At 38.7% G+C, this 17,426-nt stretch overlaps 1 protein-coding gene across 5 annotated transcripts in view; it reads right to left on the minus strand.

The window, feature by feature from the left end:
- Cep112 (centrosomal protein 112) overlaps positions 1-17,426 on the minus strand; it is a 412,140-nt gene that overhangs the window by 391,978 nt on the left and 2,736 nt on the right. For 3 of the 5 annotated variants that reach the window (XM_060386504.1, XM_060386500.1, XM_060386503.1), the window contains exons 2-4: positions 13,557-13,666; positions 9,865-10,055; positions 7,039-7,211 (exon numbers count right to left, since the gene is read on the minus strand). In XM_060386504.1, the coding sequence (XP_060242487.1) occupies positions 7,039-7,211; positions 9,865-10,055; positions 13,557-13,662 (470 nt within the window). In that variant the 5' untranslated portion in view covers positions 13,663-13,666. The other 2 variants (XM_060386502.1, XM_060386501.1) reach the window with 2 other exon arrangements.

Here is a 17,426-nt window from a genome sequence, read left to right on the forward strand (position 1 = left end):
AAATTAAGTAACTCGCCTGAGGACAGATGGTTACCAAGTATCAGAAGTAGGATTTGAACCACGGCAAACCTCCTCATTTCAGCTCATCCTAGAAACAACAAAGGACAAAGAAATAACTGCCAAGACTGTGGGGATGGCACAGAGCAAAAAGCAGACAAAATGGTTGGAAAGATGGCTCAGCAGTTAAGGGCTCTTCCAGAGAACACGTGTTACATTCCCAGAATCTACACAGCAGCCCCTAACCACCTATAACTATAGTCCCAGGGGACCTGATGCCCTCTTCTGGCCCTCTCAGGCATTGCATGCACACTGCACATAGATATGCATACATGCAAAACACACATACACATACTAAATTTTTAAGAAAAAATGTGTTATTAAAAATACAGTTATTAATGTTTATTATTAATCCATGGATTATTATGGCAGTTACTATTTTACCCACTATCATATCATATCATATCATGGATCAATAAAAGGCACAGACACCTATTAGATTTTTAACATGTCTTAAACTCTGGGGCTGGGCAGATATAAATCCCCGAGACTACCGTGTTACCTCCCAACCCCACATCACGTCATTTGCTCTAATGATTCCTATCTGGCCTTCTTCCCATCCACCATTCTCATTATTACTTGCACATGCTTTTCATCTGAGCCGCTTCTATCACTGATCCTCAGAGTAAACTCCCAGCCGTGTCTCTGTGTCTCTTCTAAGTCATGGTCTCTGCTTCTTTCTCTCCTCTTTTCTCTCTCTCTCTCTCTCTCTCTCTCTCTCTCTCTCTCGTCATCTCCTCTTCCCCTCCCACAATGCTGTGTCCTTCAACTCTGCATCTCACTTCTGCCCTGCCCAGGTGTGTAGGCAATTTTAGCCAATCAAGGATTATTTGGAGGCAGGGTTACAAAGCATCACTTTGTAACCTCCACCTGGGGCTCTGCTCTTAGAAGAGTAAGAATCTCGGGGTGGGGCAATTCATTAAATATAAAACACCAGACCATGCTATAACAAAAATGAAATTTTTACACTTTCTGCCTAAGCTACTTATAGCTAAAAGTTATCCTAGAAACACAATCCATCAACCTGCATTCCAACACCAGACACACTGCTGGGAGTGCCCTTTGAATTCCTGAGGCTGCCTTAGCTCCACAAAGGACCAATGCTGTCAGCTTCCTAGACTTACAGAAAAGGTCAATCCAGGTAACTTAGAAAATATGTCCAGAATAGTATCTACATACATTAGGCATTCCTAAAATGACACAAATGGCCTCACTTGGCTTTCTTGCTTTAACAAACTAGAAAACAAGTGGAATTTACAATATGTGGAATTATTGCTCATCAGGAAATTTTCATTCTTATGTTTAATCGACATAAAGATTTGTTACATCCATAGATATGTTTGTTATATAGTTAAGTGTATTAATTTTAGCACCAACATTAAAAATGTGTATACCCAAAAATCTTAATAAACGTTTGGCATTTTAGAAGGCAATGTGACAGAACCTATAAAAATATAAATGTGTGGTCACTAAAAGCAGCAAACCTGTATACAAAAAAGAAAGCTGTAATCTCCATACTCCAGGCAAGTTCCACTCACTAAAGATGACACCTAGTAATTTTATACATACACACACATACACCACCTCTTAAAACTCTTCTATATACAAATATAGTTCACTATACATCTAAATACTTTTTAAAACCTTATTTATCTTAAAATATCTTCCCAAGATAGCCCATATACACTATTTTAAGCCATCATACAAGATCATAAATCAACTAATAATCGCAACTTATCTTGTAGGAATCCATGATAGTCTAAAACTCATGAGAGAATGTAAGTCTAGTCTTGATACAACTGGCGAGCTGTTGTCAGCAGTTAGGCCAAACTAACGGCCAAAGCTGTTTAATTCCACAGTATCTCATGGAAACCATATTTTATCCACTCCAACCACTACTCCAAGATCTGTTTTACTTCATACCTAACCACTTCCTACAATTATAGTTTTTAAGGGGTGTTTTCACCTATGTGTTCCCCTCTGCTACTTCTGCCTCCTGAACAAAACCTGGGCTTCTCCACATGGCCCTCTTAGTGTCTGAATGACAATCTCTCCTTTAAAGGGTTAAAGGATTAAAACAAATCCCAGGCATATTTGCATCCAAGATAAACAATGAGCTAGGCGTTAGGGTGTGGACCAAAACATTCTTTATAACAATAAGAACAGAAAGCAGTAAAGACAGGCTTAAAAGGTGTTTTTTTTTTTTTAAGCTACGTGTTAATGGTTTTAAGACCTAACTGAAAATAAGAAAGTTATAAAGTAATACACTTATATTTCATAATTTCTTATTCATATGGGCATAGATGTTGGTTATAGAATAGTATGTACCAAATTGTTAATGGGATTACCTCTCATAAGAAAGTAGGAAAGAAAGAACATACAAAACCTTGACTTTAATTCTGCATACTCTACACTGAGACACCTACAAGTATACATAGTTTTCTACATTAAGATAAAGGCTGCATCCTTCACGTACATAATACTATCAGTAACTGAGGAATTTTAAATAATATGCACATATCTTCTCATACTTCTGTGGAAGTCTAGGCACAGCTGAGCTCAGTCCTCTGCTTGTGACCTCGCAAGGCTTCAGCCATGATTTGCTGAAAGCTGTTTTCATTTGGATACTCAACTACAGAAAGATCCACTTCCCTGTTCCCATGACCATTGACACTCGGTTTCCTGTGGCTACATGAATCATGGAAGGTGCTTCTTCATAGTCAACAAAGAGCATGACAACGAGACTCTAGACAAGATGATGCTGACAACCCAAGGAGGGACATCACCATTGACGTACTCGATTGCTTAGAAACAAGTCAGGCCCTGCCCTTACCCAGGGGAGGGAAATTATACACAGGTATCAGGAATCAGGTTCTGGGGGCTACCTTAAACAAATAACCCATAATAAAAAAAAATAATAATTACAGACCTGGATGCCTATGATTTCCTTAGAAACATTTTATAAAGTCATAACCAACTAAGGTCAAATATAACTACAGTAATTCTTTGTCAAGAAAAAGCCAGATACTGAAGACAAAAATGCAATACCAGAATTTTAATAAAATAGTAATGCAATTCAGATCAGTGGGTCTTCTAAAATAAAACATGGGTAATAACAGAACGTAAACCAAGGAATATGAAAAACAGCAAGCAAAGGAGAATCTCAGGAGTGACTAGAACTGGAGTTTTGGGTGTAAAATGCTAAATATACTAATGCATGGTGTATATTTGAGAGACAAAAAAGAAGCATGATAATAAGAGCTAGAATACAGCCTCATAATCCTTCTAGGGAGTGTGAAACGAGGCTGCTACCAACCTACAAAAGAATAAAGGTAAAGGAAAGGTGTCATCTCTCCTGAATAGGGATCCTAACAAAAAGGCTTCAAAAGAACTCTGCATCTTTAATAATATAAAAAGGCTAGGGCACAAACAGCATCATCTAAAATGCCATTAGAAATGCTTCACATACAAAAAGGTCTAAGTAAAGCAGGGTTTTATAAAGTGATCAAAAAAGAAACACTAAGGGGGAAAATCTTTTAAGATTAAAGAGGTTTTTCAAAGGACAAGTTGAAGTGGCTGTAAAATTTATGAGGCAGCATTAAACTTCAGTTCTAAGTAACAATAAATTATTCACTATAAAAACATACATGTGTCAAATATTATAAGCCTCTTAAACTTTTTAAAACAATTTCTTACAGAAGTTATTAGATGTAGTAGGTCAACATTAACAGATACCAACTTCTTCGTTAGCACAGTATGACCACTTGGAGAAAAGGAGCAAGCTTAGAGAGAAGAGTGAAAGCGCGCCTTTGTGGACTGCTCAGCTCAAGCACACATGGAGTCGGCCTTCAAACCAATCTTTGTAACTTTAGCTAAAATAAATGTTAGTGTTATTTTTTAAATGTCTCCATGTGTGTAAAATGACAAATACTTGTTAAGTAATGCACACATGGATTAAAGCTTAAATAAAATTTAAATTTTGAAATAAATCAAGCCATAGGTATTCAAGGAGTATGAAATGCCCTGAGGAGTGCTTTCTGACCCTAACTGAGCATCAGCCCCACGACACTGAGCTGGACAGAAGGACCTTCAGCATGTCCATTTCGGCTCCTTCAGGGCCATGTCTCACGGTGTGTACAGGCATCTCTATAGTGCGAGGCCATGTTTCCTCCATCACTTTTAAAATCTATCCTCCCCTCTACATTCCCCAGAAGTTCAATTTTAAAGTTCTTTTGAAGTATTACCTCTGCTACAGTACGCCTACCTTAGAAGGTCTCTGTGCATAGTAAATTAAATATGTAGCAGTGACTAATAATCTTTATTCAAGCACACGTGTAACTCAACTGAATATAAAGACATGAAATTTCTAACCTGCTTCCACCTGCTATGAGAAACTGAAAAGAAATCACAAGTATAAAAGACACCATTCCTAACTCTTGAAGATGGAATCTTAACACAGAACGAGAATTGGATATTTGCAAATGCAATGAGTGCAACAGAGACCCATGGAGCACTACAGGAAGCGGCAGGGTCACCAGGAGCAAGGCTGTGAGTGGAGGACAGATAGGACTGATGAGAGCCAACAGAGAGCCAGCTTTTCATTTAGCATACAATAGCTAATGCCTGTAATCAAGTACCTTTTCCTATTAAACTTCATTTAATCAGATAAGGTGATGGTTAGTTTTCCCTGTGAGGTGGATGAGACTTGGACCCACTCAGGAGATACGCTTGCGAGCATGTCTGTAAGATATTTCCAGAGAGGCTTAACTGAGGGAGAAAAATGCACCTCAATGTAGGCAGGCCATCTCAGCGCTGCGGTGCTGTGCTGAGGGGAGAGGGGGAGAGCAGAAAGCCAGCTGGGCACCAGCAATCATCTTCCCTGGCTTCCTGACTGCAGACATGATGTGAGCAGACACCACACTCCTACTAACATGCCTTCGCTGAGACTGAACTAAAACAAGCCCCTCCCTCTTTAAATTGCTTTTATCAAATATTTTGTCCCAGCAATGAAAAAATGGTAGCTAGCACAGTGGACAAAAAAAAAGATAAATTATTTCTTAATGTGTGGATTTTATTATGTTTTCATTTTCTAGAAAAGTGACTGGGTGACAAGTAAATAGTACTTCCCCTGGGGCTGGAGGCGTAGTTTGGCAGTTGAGAGCTCTTGCTGCTCTTTTAGAGGACCCTACTTTGGATCCCAGCACCCAAGTTGGGCAGCTCACAACTGCCTGTAACTGCAGCTCCAGGGAATCCATCTTCCTCTTCTGGCTCCCATGGGCACCCAGTCACACATCATACATTCAATGCACACACGTGCACAACTCACACACACACACAATTAATAACTAACTAAATAAATAAATGTTGTTGTTGTTTTAAGGGTACTTTCACTGGATTTTTCTCCAGCTTTGTCTTGTGGTCCAGAGAAGAAAATACGCATTCCCCTAGACTCCTGTTAGTGTCTTTCCTGCCCTGAATCATCCTTGTATGCATGCATCAACCTCCAGAAGCATTTACACAACTGCACATGTCTAGAGCATCAACGCCTTCTGCGCACTTCTCCCCTCCACCTAAAACTAGTTTAAATCACAGCTGTAGAATTTCAATAGGCAACAGATACGTGATTATGCTACCAAATTCTGCACTTTGGCAAACACATGACCCCCTTCCCTTCTTGAAGTACCTGATCCCTCTTTATACACTCTTCTTCTCTGTACTTTTCATACAATATCAAAACAGAAAAACACTTTATTTTAAAGTCTACTTAAAGAAAAAGGGCTCATGCTCACTAACACATGTAAATACTGTAAAATTCACTCACAGCATACTACAGTGACAGGGTGACCAAATATAATTACTCATCTGTAACTATGACCCCATGGCTAACTTACAAAAGGAGTGCCAGGTTTTCAGATTTTTAAGAGTAGCAAAAAGAACCAAAAACAACGAACAAACAAAAAAACTGATCGCTATGTTGAGGACACCACTCTTCCTTCATTATTTCTCCATTCTAGTCTGTTTTCTCTTTCTAATAGAATTATCTCATGGACTCGTTGACTTGTGTTCATCTGCTCTTCCCCATCTCAAGTCTGAAAGATGCACAACCCGACTACATCTATACTTGCTGCACCTCCAATTACTGAACATTGAATAAGAAATAGACCAAAGAAAGCGCAGTGGGCAAGAAAGACTGTTTTGTTAACAGAAACAAATTCATAAAACTAAAACCACCAAGAGAACAGCCAGGAGCGAAGCATGAAGTGTGGCACATGTTAACTGACACCATCCAGTATTTTCAACATTTCAAGAAACTCCAGTGCCAACAGGAAAAATCAGAATTTAATTTTCTCCCTCTTAAAGGCCAAAAATTATACCGTACCAATTACAGTTACATTTGGTACATCTATGACCAATAACTTTTGGTACATCTTTATAACTAGAAGTTTATTTTTATGTGTACTAAAAATCGTACGTAGGTGTAACTAAACTTAACTCTACTAACATAGGCTTAACTCTACTAAAAAGGCAGCTGAATGGGTCAAATCTATATTTTTATCTCATTAAATGAAACTAGTGAGCACTACTCAGGGACAGAGAGGTGTTCAAGCAAAAGACGCAACACAAATGTGCAGAGTGTTGCATTTTATGGCTCTGTCATATAGGAAAGCATGCAGTTGTTACTTAAGATTCTCAGGCACACTTCCCAAACAATGAAACACGCACATACACACGCATACAAACACACCGAGAGAAGGAGAGTCAACAGATATTCACAAATGACTTAAAATGTAACAGAATCTTAAATATGTAGTAAATGTTTAAAACCTGTTATTTTTATCTACCTGACATCTATTCACAGCCCTCGATATTAGCAAAAATATAAAGTAAACCAAATCCTTGTTATTAAAAAGAAAAGGCTTCAGTATAGGAGCCAGAGCAGAGAACATGTTTACAACGTAAAACGCAGCTGCGGTGGCGTACCTGTGGCTCTCACTTCCTGACAGCAGCACTGTGTTCTCTTCTCCAGAAGAAAATTGGCAGGAGTCACTTAATCTTTGATCACTTGTCTCCAGCTCGCCCATTATCCACTCGGGTAACTTCTCCGAGCTTGAACTTTTTGGTTGTGCTGGATTTGGTTCATCAAAATAGATGGACTAGTTTTAAAAAATCAGAGAAATCACTCTTATAAAATGCACTATCAAGAAAATTTATAATTTTCCATACATTTTTAAAGTTTGGCAAAAGCTTTTAAAATATCCTATTTAAATTCAATTACAAATATATAAAACTTATCATCTAGTATATAATAAATTATGAAATATTAAAGTAAGATAATTAATATAGTTACATTTCAGTTAGGTTCTACTATATAAGAAACCTAATGGACAGTAAAATTATAAGGCAGCTAAATCTTGGAATAATTATTTATACAAGGAAGTGATATTAACTTTTTGGCAGTGGATCTCAACCTTCCTAATGCTGTGACCCTTTAATATAGTTCCTCATGTTGTGGTGACCCCCCAACCATAACTTACTTCATTACTACTTCATAACTGCAATTTTGCTATTGTCATGAATCATCTTAAAAACAGAGGTTTTCCAAATGAGTTATGACCCACAAATTGAGAACTACTGCTTTATATTTAAATAGAAAACTTAAAAAATTATATCCTACTGTATTTCTTCCTGTAATAATCAATGAATCTGCACATGTGTGCACATATATACACAAAATCAGTATTTGAGTAGCCACAATTAAAACGTGCTAGAAATGAAAACTGAAATTAACAACCCCTCGGTGAAGTGGGAACTACAAAACAGAGACATTGGTTCCAGCCATACTGCTCACTCCCTAGAAGGCCAACACAAAGCTCCAGGCCTCACTATCCTTGTAAAATAGAGTCCTTCCCTACAACTCAAAAATTGACTGTGAATGGAAAAACGTGGCACAGTATATTCATATCTCAGCATCTCATGTGCTTCATAAAATGCTCCATTTTAGACACTGAAGTGACACTTGGCCATTAGTTTGAATGAGCTAGTCTGCATAATATGCTCTGGAGAAAACTTTACTTGTGTAACAATTACCTAAGTCTACACAGAAGTCCTCCAGGGGCTACTCTTCAGGAAATGGCAACCCCTGACCCCTCATCTGAAATGGAACGAAGGATGATTTCTTTTTTAATGAGATACAGTTGTCTTGCTCACACACTACTTCTCTTTCCATGGCCTGAGTTGCCTGCAGTCAGCCATGGCCTGATGCAATAAATGGAAAATTCCACACATAAGTTTTAAATTGGGAATTATTCTAAGTTGTAATAAACTTTCAAAATCTCTGTTGCACTCTCTCTAGCGCGACCTATTTGCACAGTATATACTACTACGCTGGCAAGTTCCATGTCAGCTTGACACAAGCTGGAGTTATTTGGGAAGAGAAAACCTTGACTGAGACTGCCGCGTGGGCAAGCGTAGAGGACACTTCCTTGTGGCTGATGTGGAAGGCGTCAGCTCACGGTAGGCAGTACCGGCCCTGGGCTGGTGGCCCTGGGTACTGAACAAGCCATGAGGAACAAGCCAGGAAGCAGCATACCTCGATGGGCTCCGCTTCAGTTCTGCCTCCAGGTGCCTGTCCTAATCTCCCTCAATGACAGACTGTGATGTGAAAACATGAGCAAAATAAACCCTTTCCTCCCCAATATCACAGCAACAGAAGCCCTGCCTAAGGCAACTACCTACTTACAGCCACTTAATACTGTACAGGACAGCACAAACAATTCTATCCTGTGTACTGTTTTGGGAATCTGTGGGGGACAGGGGGTGGAAGCTTCACAGATAATTAGGGAGCCTGATGTATTCACTCTAATGTCTAACTAAATGCACAAAGCCAAGTAACTACTTTCCCCAGTACTGTTGATCTTGGCCTAAGCGATGTATGGTACTTCTTTTACAATGGATAACAGCATTAAAAGTTCCTGCATCTCCACCAAAAGAAGGGACTATCCTCTGGTATATAATATGACGTGTCACTTTGTTTAGTAAATTGCTGAAGTGTAGACAAATTCTATATTTTATAATCATATTATTTATAATTATTCTATATTTTATAATTATAATTATTATAATTATTTTGAGTAAATAAATATATATGTGTATATATATGCATACATATATATACACACATACATATATGCACACATACACACATACATATACATATATACATATATATATACACATATATATGTACATATATATACATATACATATATATATATATATATATATGTTAGTTATCTGTCCAGGCAGATATCATACTCATAAACCCACACAAACCAAGAGGCAGGTTTATGTTTATGAGGAGCAAGACAGGGACAATTCATCAACCAGCCATAAAGTGTGTCATAACAAAGCTGATATAATTAGATCAGCTATAGAAAACCACTTTTAAAATCTAACTTGCTGTTATCAACAGACTACAAAGGAGCTTCTAAAAGCCATTAAACTGATGCTAAATAATATATATGAAAGAATTAATAAACTAGAATTTACTGAGTACTTAAAAAGAGTCAAATTTGAAAATTAGTAAAGGTCAATTTTAAGTTTCGTTTTTATAAAAGGGAATATAAGTGAATAAAATGTAACAGAACAATGCTTTCTATTGAAATTGGGGAAAATGAGAATGAGAAAAGTTTTAGCTTATGTATTATCCAGTGCATTTAACAGTATTATTGTCATTCCCAAAGGGGTGATAAATCATGCCCACTCTTAAAGAAATGAACCAACTACATGGTGACTGACGGCACCTACCATGTAGGATGGTAGTGTCTTCAGCGTTCCCGGCTCGGGGCGGTGTGTAAAGGGGCCTTCGAGGGCTCCTCGCTGCAGCATGTGCAGTAACAACTTTGCATACAGGTTCCGATTCTTCCTACCCACGACTCCTGCACCTGTTCCGGAGGGCTCGCACAGCTTTCTGATCCAAAGAGCACACCTCTGCCGTTCTGTAAGCACACAAGATCTATGCAAAACCTGACATTTCAATGATAATATATTAAATTACAAAGGCCTATGTCAGCATCCCCTGTAATCTAGACCAAGCTTCCGGCAACTTCTCTAAAGGGACCAGTTGTAAATGCTTCAAGCTTTCTGGACCATGTGATCTCCGCCATACCTTACTCTAGCCGCCTTACTGAAAAGGCACTAATAAACCATAGGCCAGCAAATGCATGGCTACATTTCAGTAAAATGTTACGACAACAAAAGAGTGGGTGTGGGCTGGAGAACGGACTGCATACTGCCAGTCTACAATTTAACTTTATTAGTAGTTGTGGTTGTGCATACATATTTTCATAAAAATAGGATTCCTAGAATCTGTCTTTGAAAGTAAGTTAAAATAAAATTTCTGAATACTATCAGCTTTTAGGTAAATTTTCGTTGTAATTTTGCACCAATTAAATAACTTTTGACACAATGAAAAGGCCATTCCTAACTCCTAACTGCACAATCATAGAAAGATAAAATGCAACCTCTGACTACCAACCAGTACATATTATCTCCAAAATTAAATCCAAACATTTTATCTATTAAAGCCAATAATTTCAAGGGATTTGTAGTTGATTTAAGATTTTATTTTACTATCTCTAAAATAATTGAGTACTTTTCATGTGTAATTTCATGAAATAATTATCCTTTTAAAAGAATCTACCTAAAAATGTATCGCAGTTTAATCCACATATAATGACCCACTGAGTGTATTATCCTGCTGGGACACAGGATTTTTAACTCTCACGAACACTACTCTGATACTTTTATCAGTCTAACTCAATTTGTGGATTATATATATATTATACAAATCACTAATCTCTTGGCTTATGAAGGCCATATTCATTTATTGTTTTGCCTACAAAAAAAAATCACTAAGGCTGGATTTACTATTTTATAATCTCACTACAGGTATAAGAGGTAGGCCTTTTTAAAAAGTGTATATTTTTGCTTCGAAAATTATGTGATCACTAAGCAAACTTTAATATCCAGTGTACTTTATACAAAAAGAAAATACAGAAGTGGAACTGATAAGCTTGAGCAAATAGCTGAAAAATATGTTTTTTCTTCATGTCTTATAGCAAACTGATGTCTACATTATATTCAATGCACACACTACGGTATAACTTGATTAACAGAGAGCTTGTTCTCTACTTAAAGTGGTAGAAAAGCCCACTGTCAAAGGTAGAGTTAGCTGTAAGACTAAATGAGCTGGTATAAGTTTCTAGTTCTTAAATAGGATATGAGTTCCTACATGTTCATTGTGAAGTAGTAAAAAGAGGGCCATGAATGTTAAATATAGACCATGTCATATTTAAGGTTATATTTACACAATTCTACATACCTAAAATCTATTTTTAAAGGAAGACAAAATAAGAGAATGTGGTAAGACAGGAGCCTGCAGAACTGTCTTCTGAGAGGCTCCACCCAGCAAAGGATGAAAACAGGCTGAGACTCACAGCCAAGACCAGGCAGAGCACAGGGAGCCTTGTAGAAGAGTTGGGGGAAGGACAGAAGAACCCAGAGGGGACAGGAGCTGCACAAAAAGACCAGCAGAGCAAACTAACCTGGAGCAAGGGGGACCTATAGAGACTGAAGCACCAACCAAGGACCATGCATGGACTGGATCTAGGCCCCCTATGCATATATACCAAATGGGCAACTTGGTCCTTTTGTGAGTTCCCTAGTAAGTGGAGCGGGGGCTGTTTCTGACATGGACTCTGTTGCCTGCTTTTCAATCACTTCCCCCTGGTGGGGCTGCCTTCCACCCCCTGTGGAAGAAGATGTGCTCAGTCGTGATGCAACTTGAAGCTCTGGGGAGGGTTAGTAGGGTGTCGGGGGAAGCTTTTCCTGAGAGGTGGAGGAAGGGAGGAAGGGGAAAGAAGAGAGGGTAGGACCAGGAGAAGAAGAGAATGGGGATTACATACGATTAAGATGTAAAGTGAACAAATGAATAAATAGAGTTAAAAGTGTGTTTGTTTGTTTGTTTGTTGTTTTAAGGCAATGAATATCAGAAGAGGATGTGATATAGATGTATCCCTACACACTATTTGAAATTACTATGAGTCAGCCATGGATGTGAAGAAATGGAACTTGAAGCCATGATATCTGAAATATGACAGAGGAAGAAAGGAAAAGCTAATCAACAAGATAAGAAAAGAGGCAGAAGAAGACAGTTCAAGAGAAGGCTGCAGCCTCCAGAACGATAACTGAGCAAAGACTGCATTCTTTCTCTGTCACACTCTGTCTCTCAGTGCAGCTCCATGCAATAAGTCTGTGGCATTGCGTCAGCGCCTCACTTTGGATCTAAAGTCCACTCAGACATCTCGTGGAAATGAGGACTTAGAAGAAATAAATGCCATAGCTTCTTGGCCCCACTCCATACCCCCCTTTACTCATTGCCTACCAAATCTGAATTGCCCTCACAGTCAATAACATGCCCCTGAAGCTTAGATGGTCACCTTGAGCCGCTAAATTCTATGCAGCTAACCTCTGATCCCTTAAATATCGGTAAATTGCTATTACAAAACAAAGATTCTCATTTCAAATATTGAAATAATAATACAGAAATGAGAAGCACGGAAGCAGCAAGTCTTTCACAGTTGATCTTATCAATTAATCTATCAAAGGTTAAAAGACAATTCATGAAATGGAAGTCATTTCCAAAGGAGGAAGAAAAGACAAAGTGAAGAAGCAGAAGTATCTAACTCGTGACATGTGACATAAAATAATGCCAAAGCTTACAGGATACTATAACTAAATTTTTATTTAGCCTAGAACAGCTCAAAGTAAACAATCAATGGTACAAAATAGAATTAAGGACATTTTTCAAAAGGGAATTTTGACTTTATTTCTATTTCCACAGTTAACTTGTGTGGCCGTTGATCTTGACTGAAGATATTCAGAATCACCATGGAGAGGCATGTCTGGGTGTGTTTAGGAAGGCGTTTCCAGAAAGTTTTAACTAGGACGGAAGAGCTACCCTGTATGTGTGCAGCACCATTCCAGGGCCTGGAGGGCCGGGGCTGAAGAAAGAGGAGAAAGCAAGCTGAGAAGCGGCAGTCCCCGCTCTCTGTGCCTGGCCGCAGACTCAACGTGGCCAGCTGCCTCGAGGCCCTGCTACTATGTCTTCCGCACCCTCCAACTGTGACCCAAAACAAGTTCTTGAGTTGCATCTGACAGGTACTTTGTCACAGCAATAACAAAACAATTAATAGCTAATATTAAGGGTTTGATTAAATAATATTATTTTTAATTTTAAGAATCTAATTTCAGCTAGATATGGTGGCACATGCCTACAATCCAAGTACTGGGAAGATTGAAACGGTTAGATTGCTGTATGTTGGAGGCTAACCTGGGCTACATAGTGAACACCGGTCCAGCCAGGGTTACATAGCAAGAATATCTCAAAAATAAGTAAGAGTCTAATTTCAAACAAATTTCAAACAAAACAATCTTACCTGACCTGTGGGGTAATCTTAGAACAAAGGGCTTCATATCTACCACAAAGTGATCAAATTCAGCATCCAGCTTCTCCCATTTTTCTTCTTCACTTCCCGTTTCCATAATCCTATTTGTAAAACAATTAATAAAAATTACACATCAAGTATCTGTATGAGGAAAGCTATGAAACTATCATAAAATACATTAAAGAAAACTTGTCAATTAAATACAGTCCTCCTTAAATTGACTGCTAGATTCAATGAAATACCAATCAAAACTCAGGCATATTTGTTCCAAATATGAACAAGCTGATTCTAAAATTTATATGAGAAGGTAAAAGAACAAGAGCAGTGGCAACAATGCTGAAGAAGCATGAAGTTGGAGGGCTAACAGCATCTTATTTTAAGATGTGCTATAGTAGGCAAGATATTATAGTACTGTCTAGAGAACAAATAGATCAAAAAAGAAGAGAACAGAAACACAAAAATGAAATAATACAAATATGGACCTGTGATTTTCAATGAAGGCATAATAAAAGAGAACAACAATTTTTATAACAAGCAATGCTGTAAGACTAATGTTATACTATACGTAAATTAACTCCAAATGAATAGGAGACCAAAGTGTAAAGTCTAAAAAATGAAAATAAAGGAAACGATCTCCATGACTTGATTAAGGTAAAAATTGAATTATCCACAAAATAAAACTGATACATAATATTGGACTTGACACACGTGTACACAATCCTGCAAGCAAGCTTTGATCTGTGAAGACTCTATTAAGATATTGAGAAAACAAACTAAAGACTGGGTAAAAATGCTTGCAAATCCTGAAGTCATAAACCGCTTCTATCAATAGCACATGAGTGGCTGGGAAAGCACGGCTCAGTGCTGTGTGCTGTGAGGCCCTTGATTCAACCTCCAACACAGAAAAAGCAGTATTAATAAAGAAAAAATGAATAACTCACCATTATCCATAATAAAAGCCATCCAATAAAAACAGGGACAAAAATCAATCTCTCTGACAACAATTAACTGAATATTTCACAAGGAGAATGGAGACGATGAAAACAAGTAACGAAGGATCTGAGGCGACGGTTATGCCAACTACCCTCTTGCTGACGCAGGTTGTATACATGGTTTTAAATACATTCCTGAATCCTTCAAATATGTCCAACTTCTATGTGTCAGTTAAAACTCTATTTTAAAACACCAATCCCTTCACCAAAGAAGAAATACGGATAACGGCAACTATGTGCATAAAAAGCAGCTCAACGTTACCAGTCACTAAAGAAATGCAAATCCAAACCATATTGCAATACCCCAACAACACACGAGGCCAGCCAAAACTAAGCCAAGCAATGCAAAGCGCTGGTGAGGATGGAGAACACAGAACTCTCCTGTGCTGCTGGCCAGGAGAAATGACAGCGACATTCCGGAAATAGTTTGGCAGTGTCTTTCAAAGTTAATCATGCACTCACCAGATGACCAAAGAAATTCCAAACGAAATGCAAAATCTATACCCACACAGAAAGTGTAAAATGTGGTGCTTAGAGTAACTTCTTTAAAAAATCAAGTGGAAACAGCCCACAAATTGTAATACTAACACATACTAACATTGCAGTCAGCAACAAAGAATGACTATTGATACACAAAACAACATGAAAAAACTACAGTGAAAGAAGCCCTTTTCAGAAGGCTACGTGCTAAGTCCATTGATATGGGGTCCTAGAAAAGTGAGAACGGCCAATGGTTCATAGAGGGCATCAGTGAAGGCCAGTCTGAGAAGAGAGAGCAAACACCAGAAAAAACAAAGTGCTAGGGGTATTTAACTGTTCTGCACATGAGCTGAATGAAGTAGAGACTGAGAAGCCTGGGCATACATAAAAGTTCACTGAACTGTATACCAAAATCTTAAAATTCTTCAATTCCCCTTAGACTTTTAAAAATAGTAATTCTTTGTATATACTGAATATGTAATTGAAGTAAAACTGGCAAAACCAGAAACAAAGTATCTTATTAGTTAAAACATGCCCAGGATGGCTCAGTTACTAGAGCTTACTGCTTAAGCATGAGGATCTGAGTTTGGATCTTCTGCACGCTCATAAAGAATCCAGGCATGGTCGTGTGTGTCTGCAATTCTGCTGCAGTGGAGGCAGAGGCAGGTGGGCTCCTGGAATTCATGAGCCACCCCGTCTACCCACCAGGTGAGCACCAGGGTCAGTGAAAGACCGTCTCAAAAGACAAGGTGAAGCTGGGTGTGGTGGCGCACACCTGTGATCCCAGCAGGTGGGAGGCAGAGGCAGGTGGATCTCTGTGAGTGTGAGGCCAGCCTGGTCTACAGAGTGAGTTGAGGACAACCAGGGTTACACAGAGAAACCCTATCTCAGAAAAAAAAGAAAAGAAATTTTAAAAATGATATGGTAGGAAGAGTTTGAAATCTAGCCTTTACACACATACACACACAGACACTTGCACACATGTGCGCACATACACATACACACACACACACACACACACACACACACACACACACCCCTCCATCCCTTACCTGTCACACAAGCCATTACTCAAAATACTCAGTGCATACCTTGGTTACAGTGTGACCTCAAGGCAAGCCTGGACAATTTGTACACACTCTGTCTCCAGAAAACAAACACATAAAAAAGCCAGGTACATAATACAGTGCTTGCCTAGTCTGTCTGAGCAAAGGTCTTTAGAGATCTTCGGACAGATATGTGCAGCAATGGCAGATGTGCCATTGCTGAGTGTAGCTAGACTTACCATGCTCACGTGTCACTGCACTTACCACACACTTGTCTATCGTTTCCGTATTTTCTATGTCTGGGAGAGGCTCTCGGAAAGCAGGGGTCATGTCTTACACCTTAGTAAGCACCTCACATATTATCAACACATGTTAGAGGCTAAAGAACTGACCGCTTAATAGACAGACCAGCGTTTAACTTTTGCATGAAGAATGGCCTTTTGTCAGTTGGGTGGGGTGAGTACAAGTTTAAATGGGTGTGTACACTTTCATGTGGGATTCTGCAGGTGTGCCTTCATCACGACCCACATTAATTTCTGTGACAGGGTCTCTCACTAAACCTGGAGCTCAGCAGTTCAGCTAGGCTTTCTGTCCAACGGGAACCGGCAATCTACCTGTCTCTGGGATTACAGATGCACCACCATACCTGACTTCTACTTGGGTGTTGGGGATCCAAACTCAGGTCCTCGCACTTGAACAGCACTTTACAGATGGAGCCACCTTCCCCAGCCCCAAATAACTGGCTTTTAATGCTTTCATGCCGAACGCCAAACAGGCCTTACAGAACAGGAATATTACATGCTCCTAATTCCATCTGCCAAAAACGGCCTTTCTACTGCTCTCTGTGTATCAGAGTAAGAAATATGTTTTCAATTTTAAGATATAATTAAGACAAACATTATGCAGGGTTGGACAGGTAGTTCTGTGGCAGAGTATTTGCTTAGCTCAGGTGAGGCTCTGGTCTCAAATCTCAGCACTACAAAAATAATGAACTAAATTAATTAATGAACTACTTTTTAAAAACTAAATAAATAAACCAAGTAATTTGATTTAAATTAATTTTATGACTATTTGATTTAGAGGGTTGTGTTTGGTTTGTTTCGTATTAAATGCCTATGATACATTCAGTTATGCACTTTGGGGATGATATATGAAGCATAGTATGATATCATACTGGGTATTACATAATAAAGTTGAAAACAACTATTCAAATGGACAAATTAACCGGATGGATACTACTAGATCCAAAACTTTAAGCACAGCTCTGCCCTATAATGTACTTCCAGCCTTGCACATCATGCCTACAGACTCAAAATTTTGCCTGAGCCTGTTGTTTGCTGTGG

The sequence above is a fragment of the Meriones unguiculatus genome, chromosome 7, assembly GCF_030254825.1.
Source record: "Meriones unguiculatus strain TT.TT164.6M chromosome 7, Bangor_MerUng_6.1, whole genome shotgun sequence".
Classification (NCBI taxonomy): domain Eukaryota; kingdom Metazoa; phylum Chordata; class Mammalia; order Rodentia; family Muridae; genus Meriones; species Meriones unguiculatus.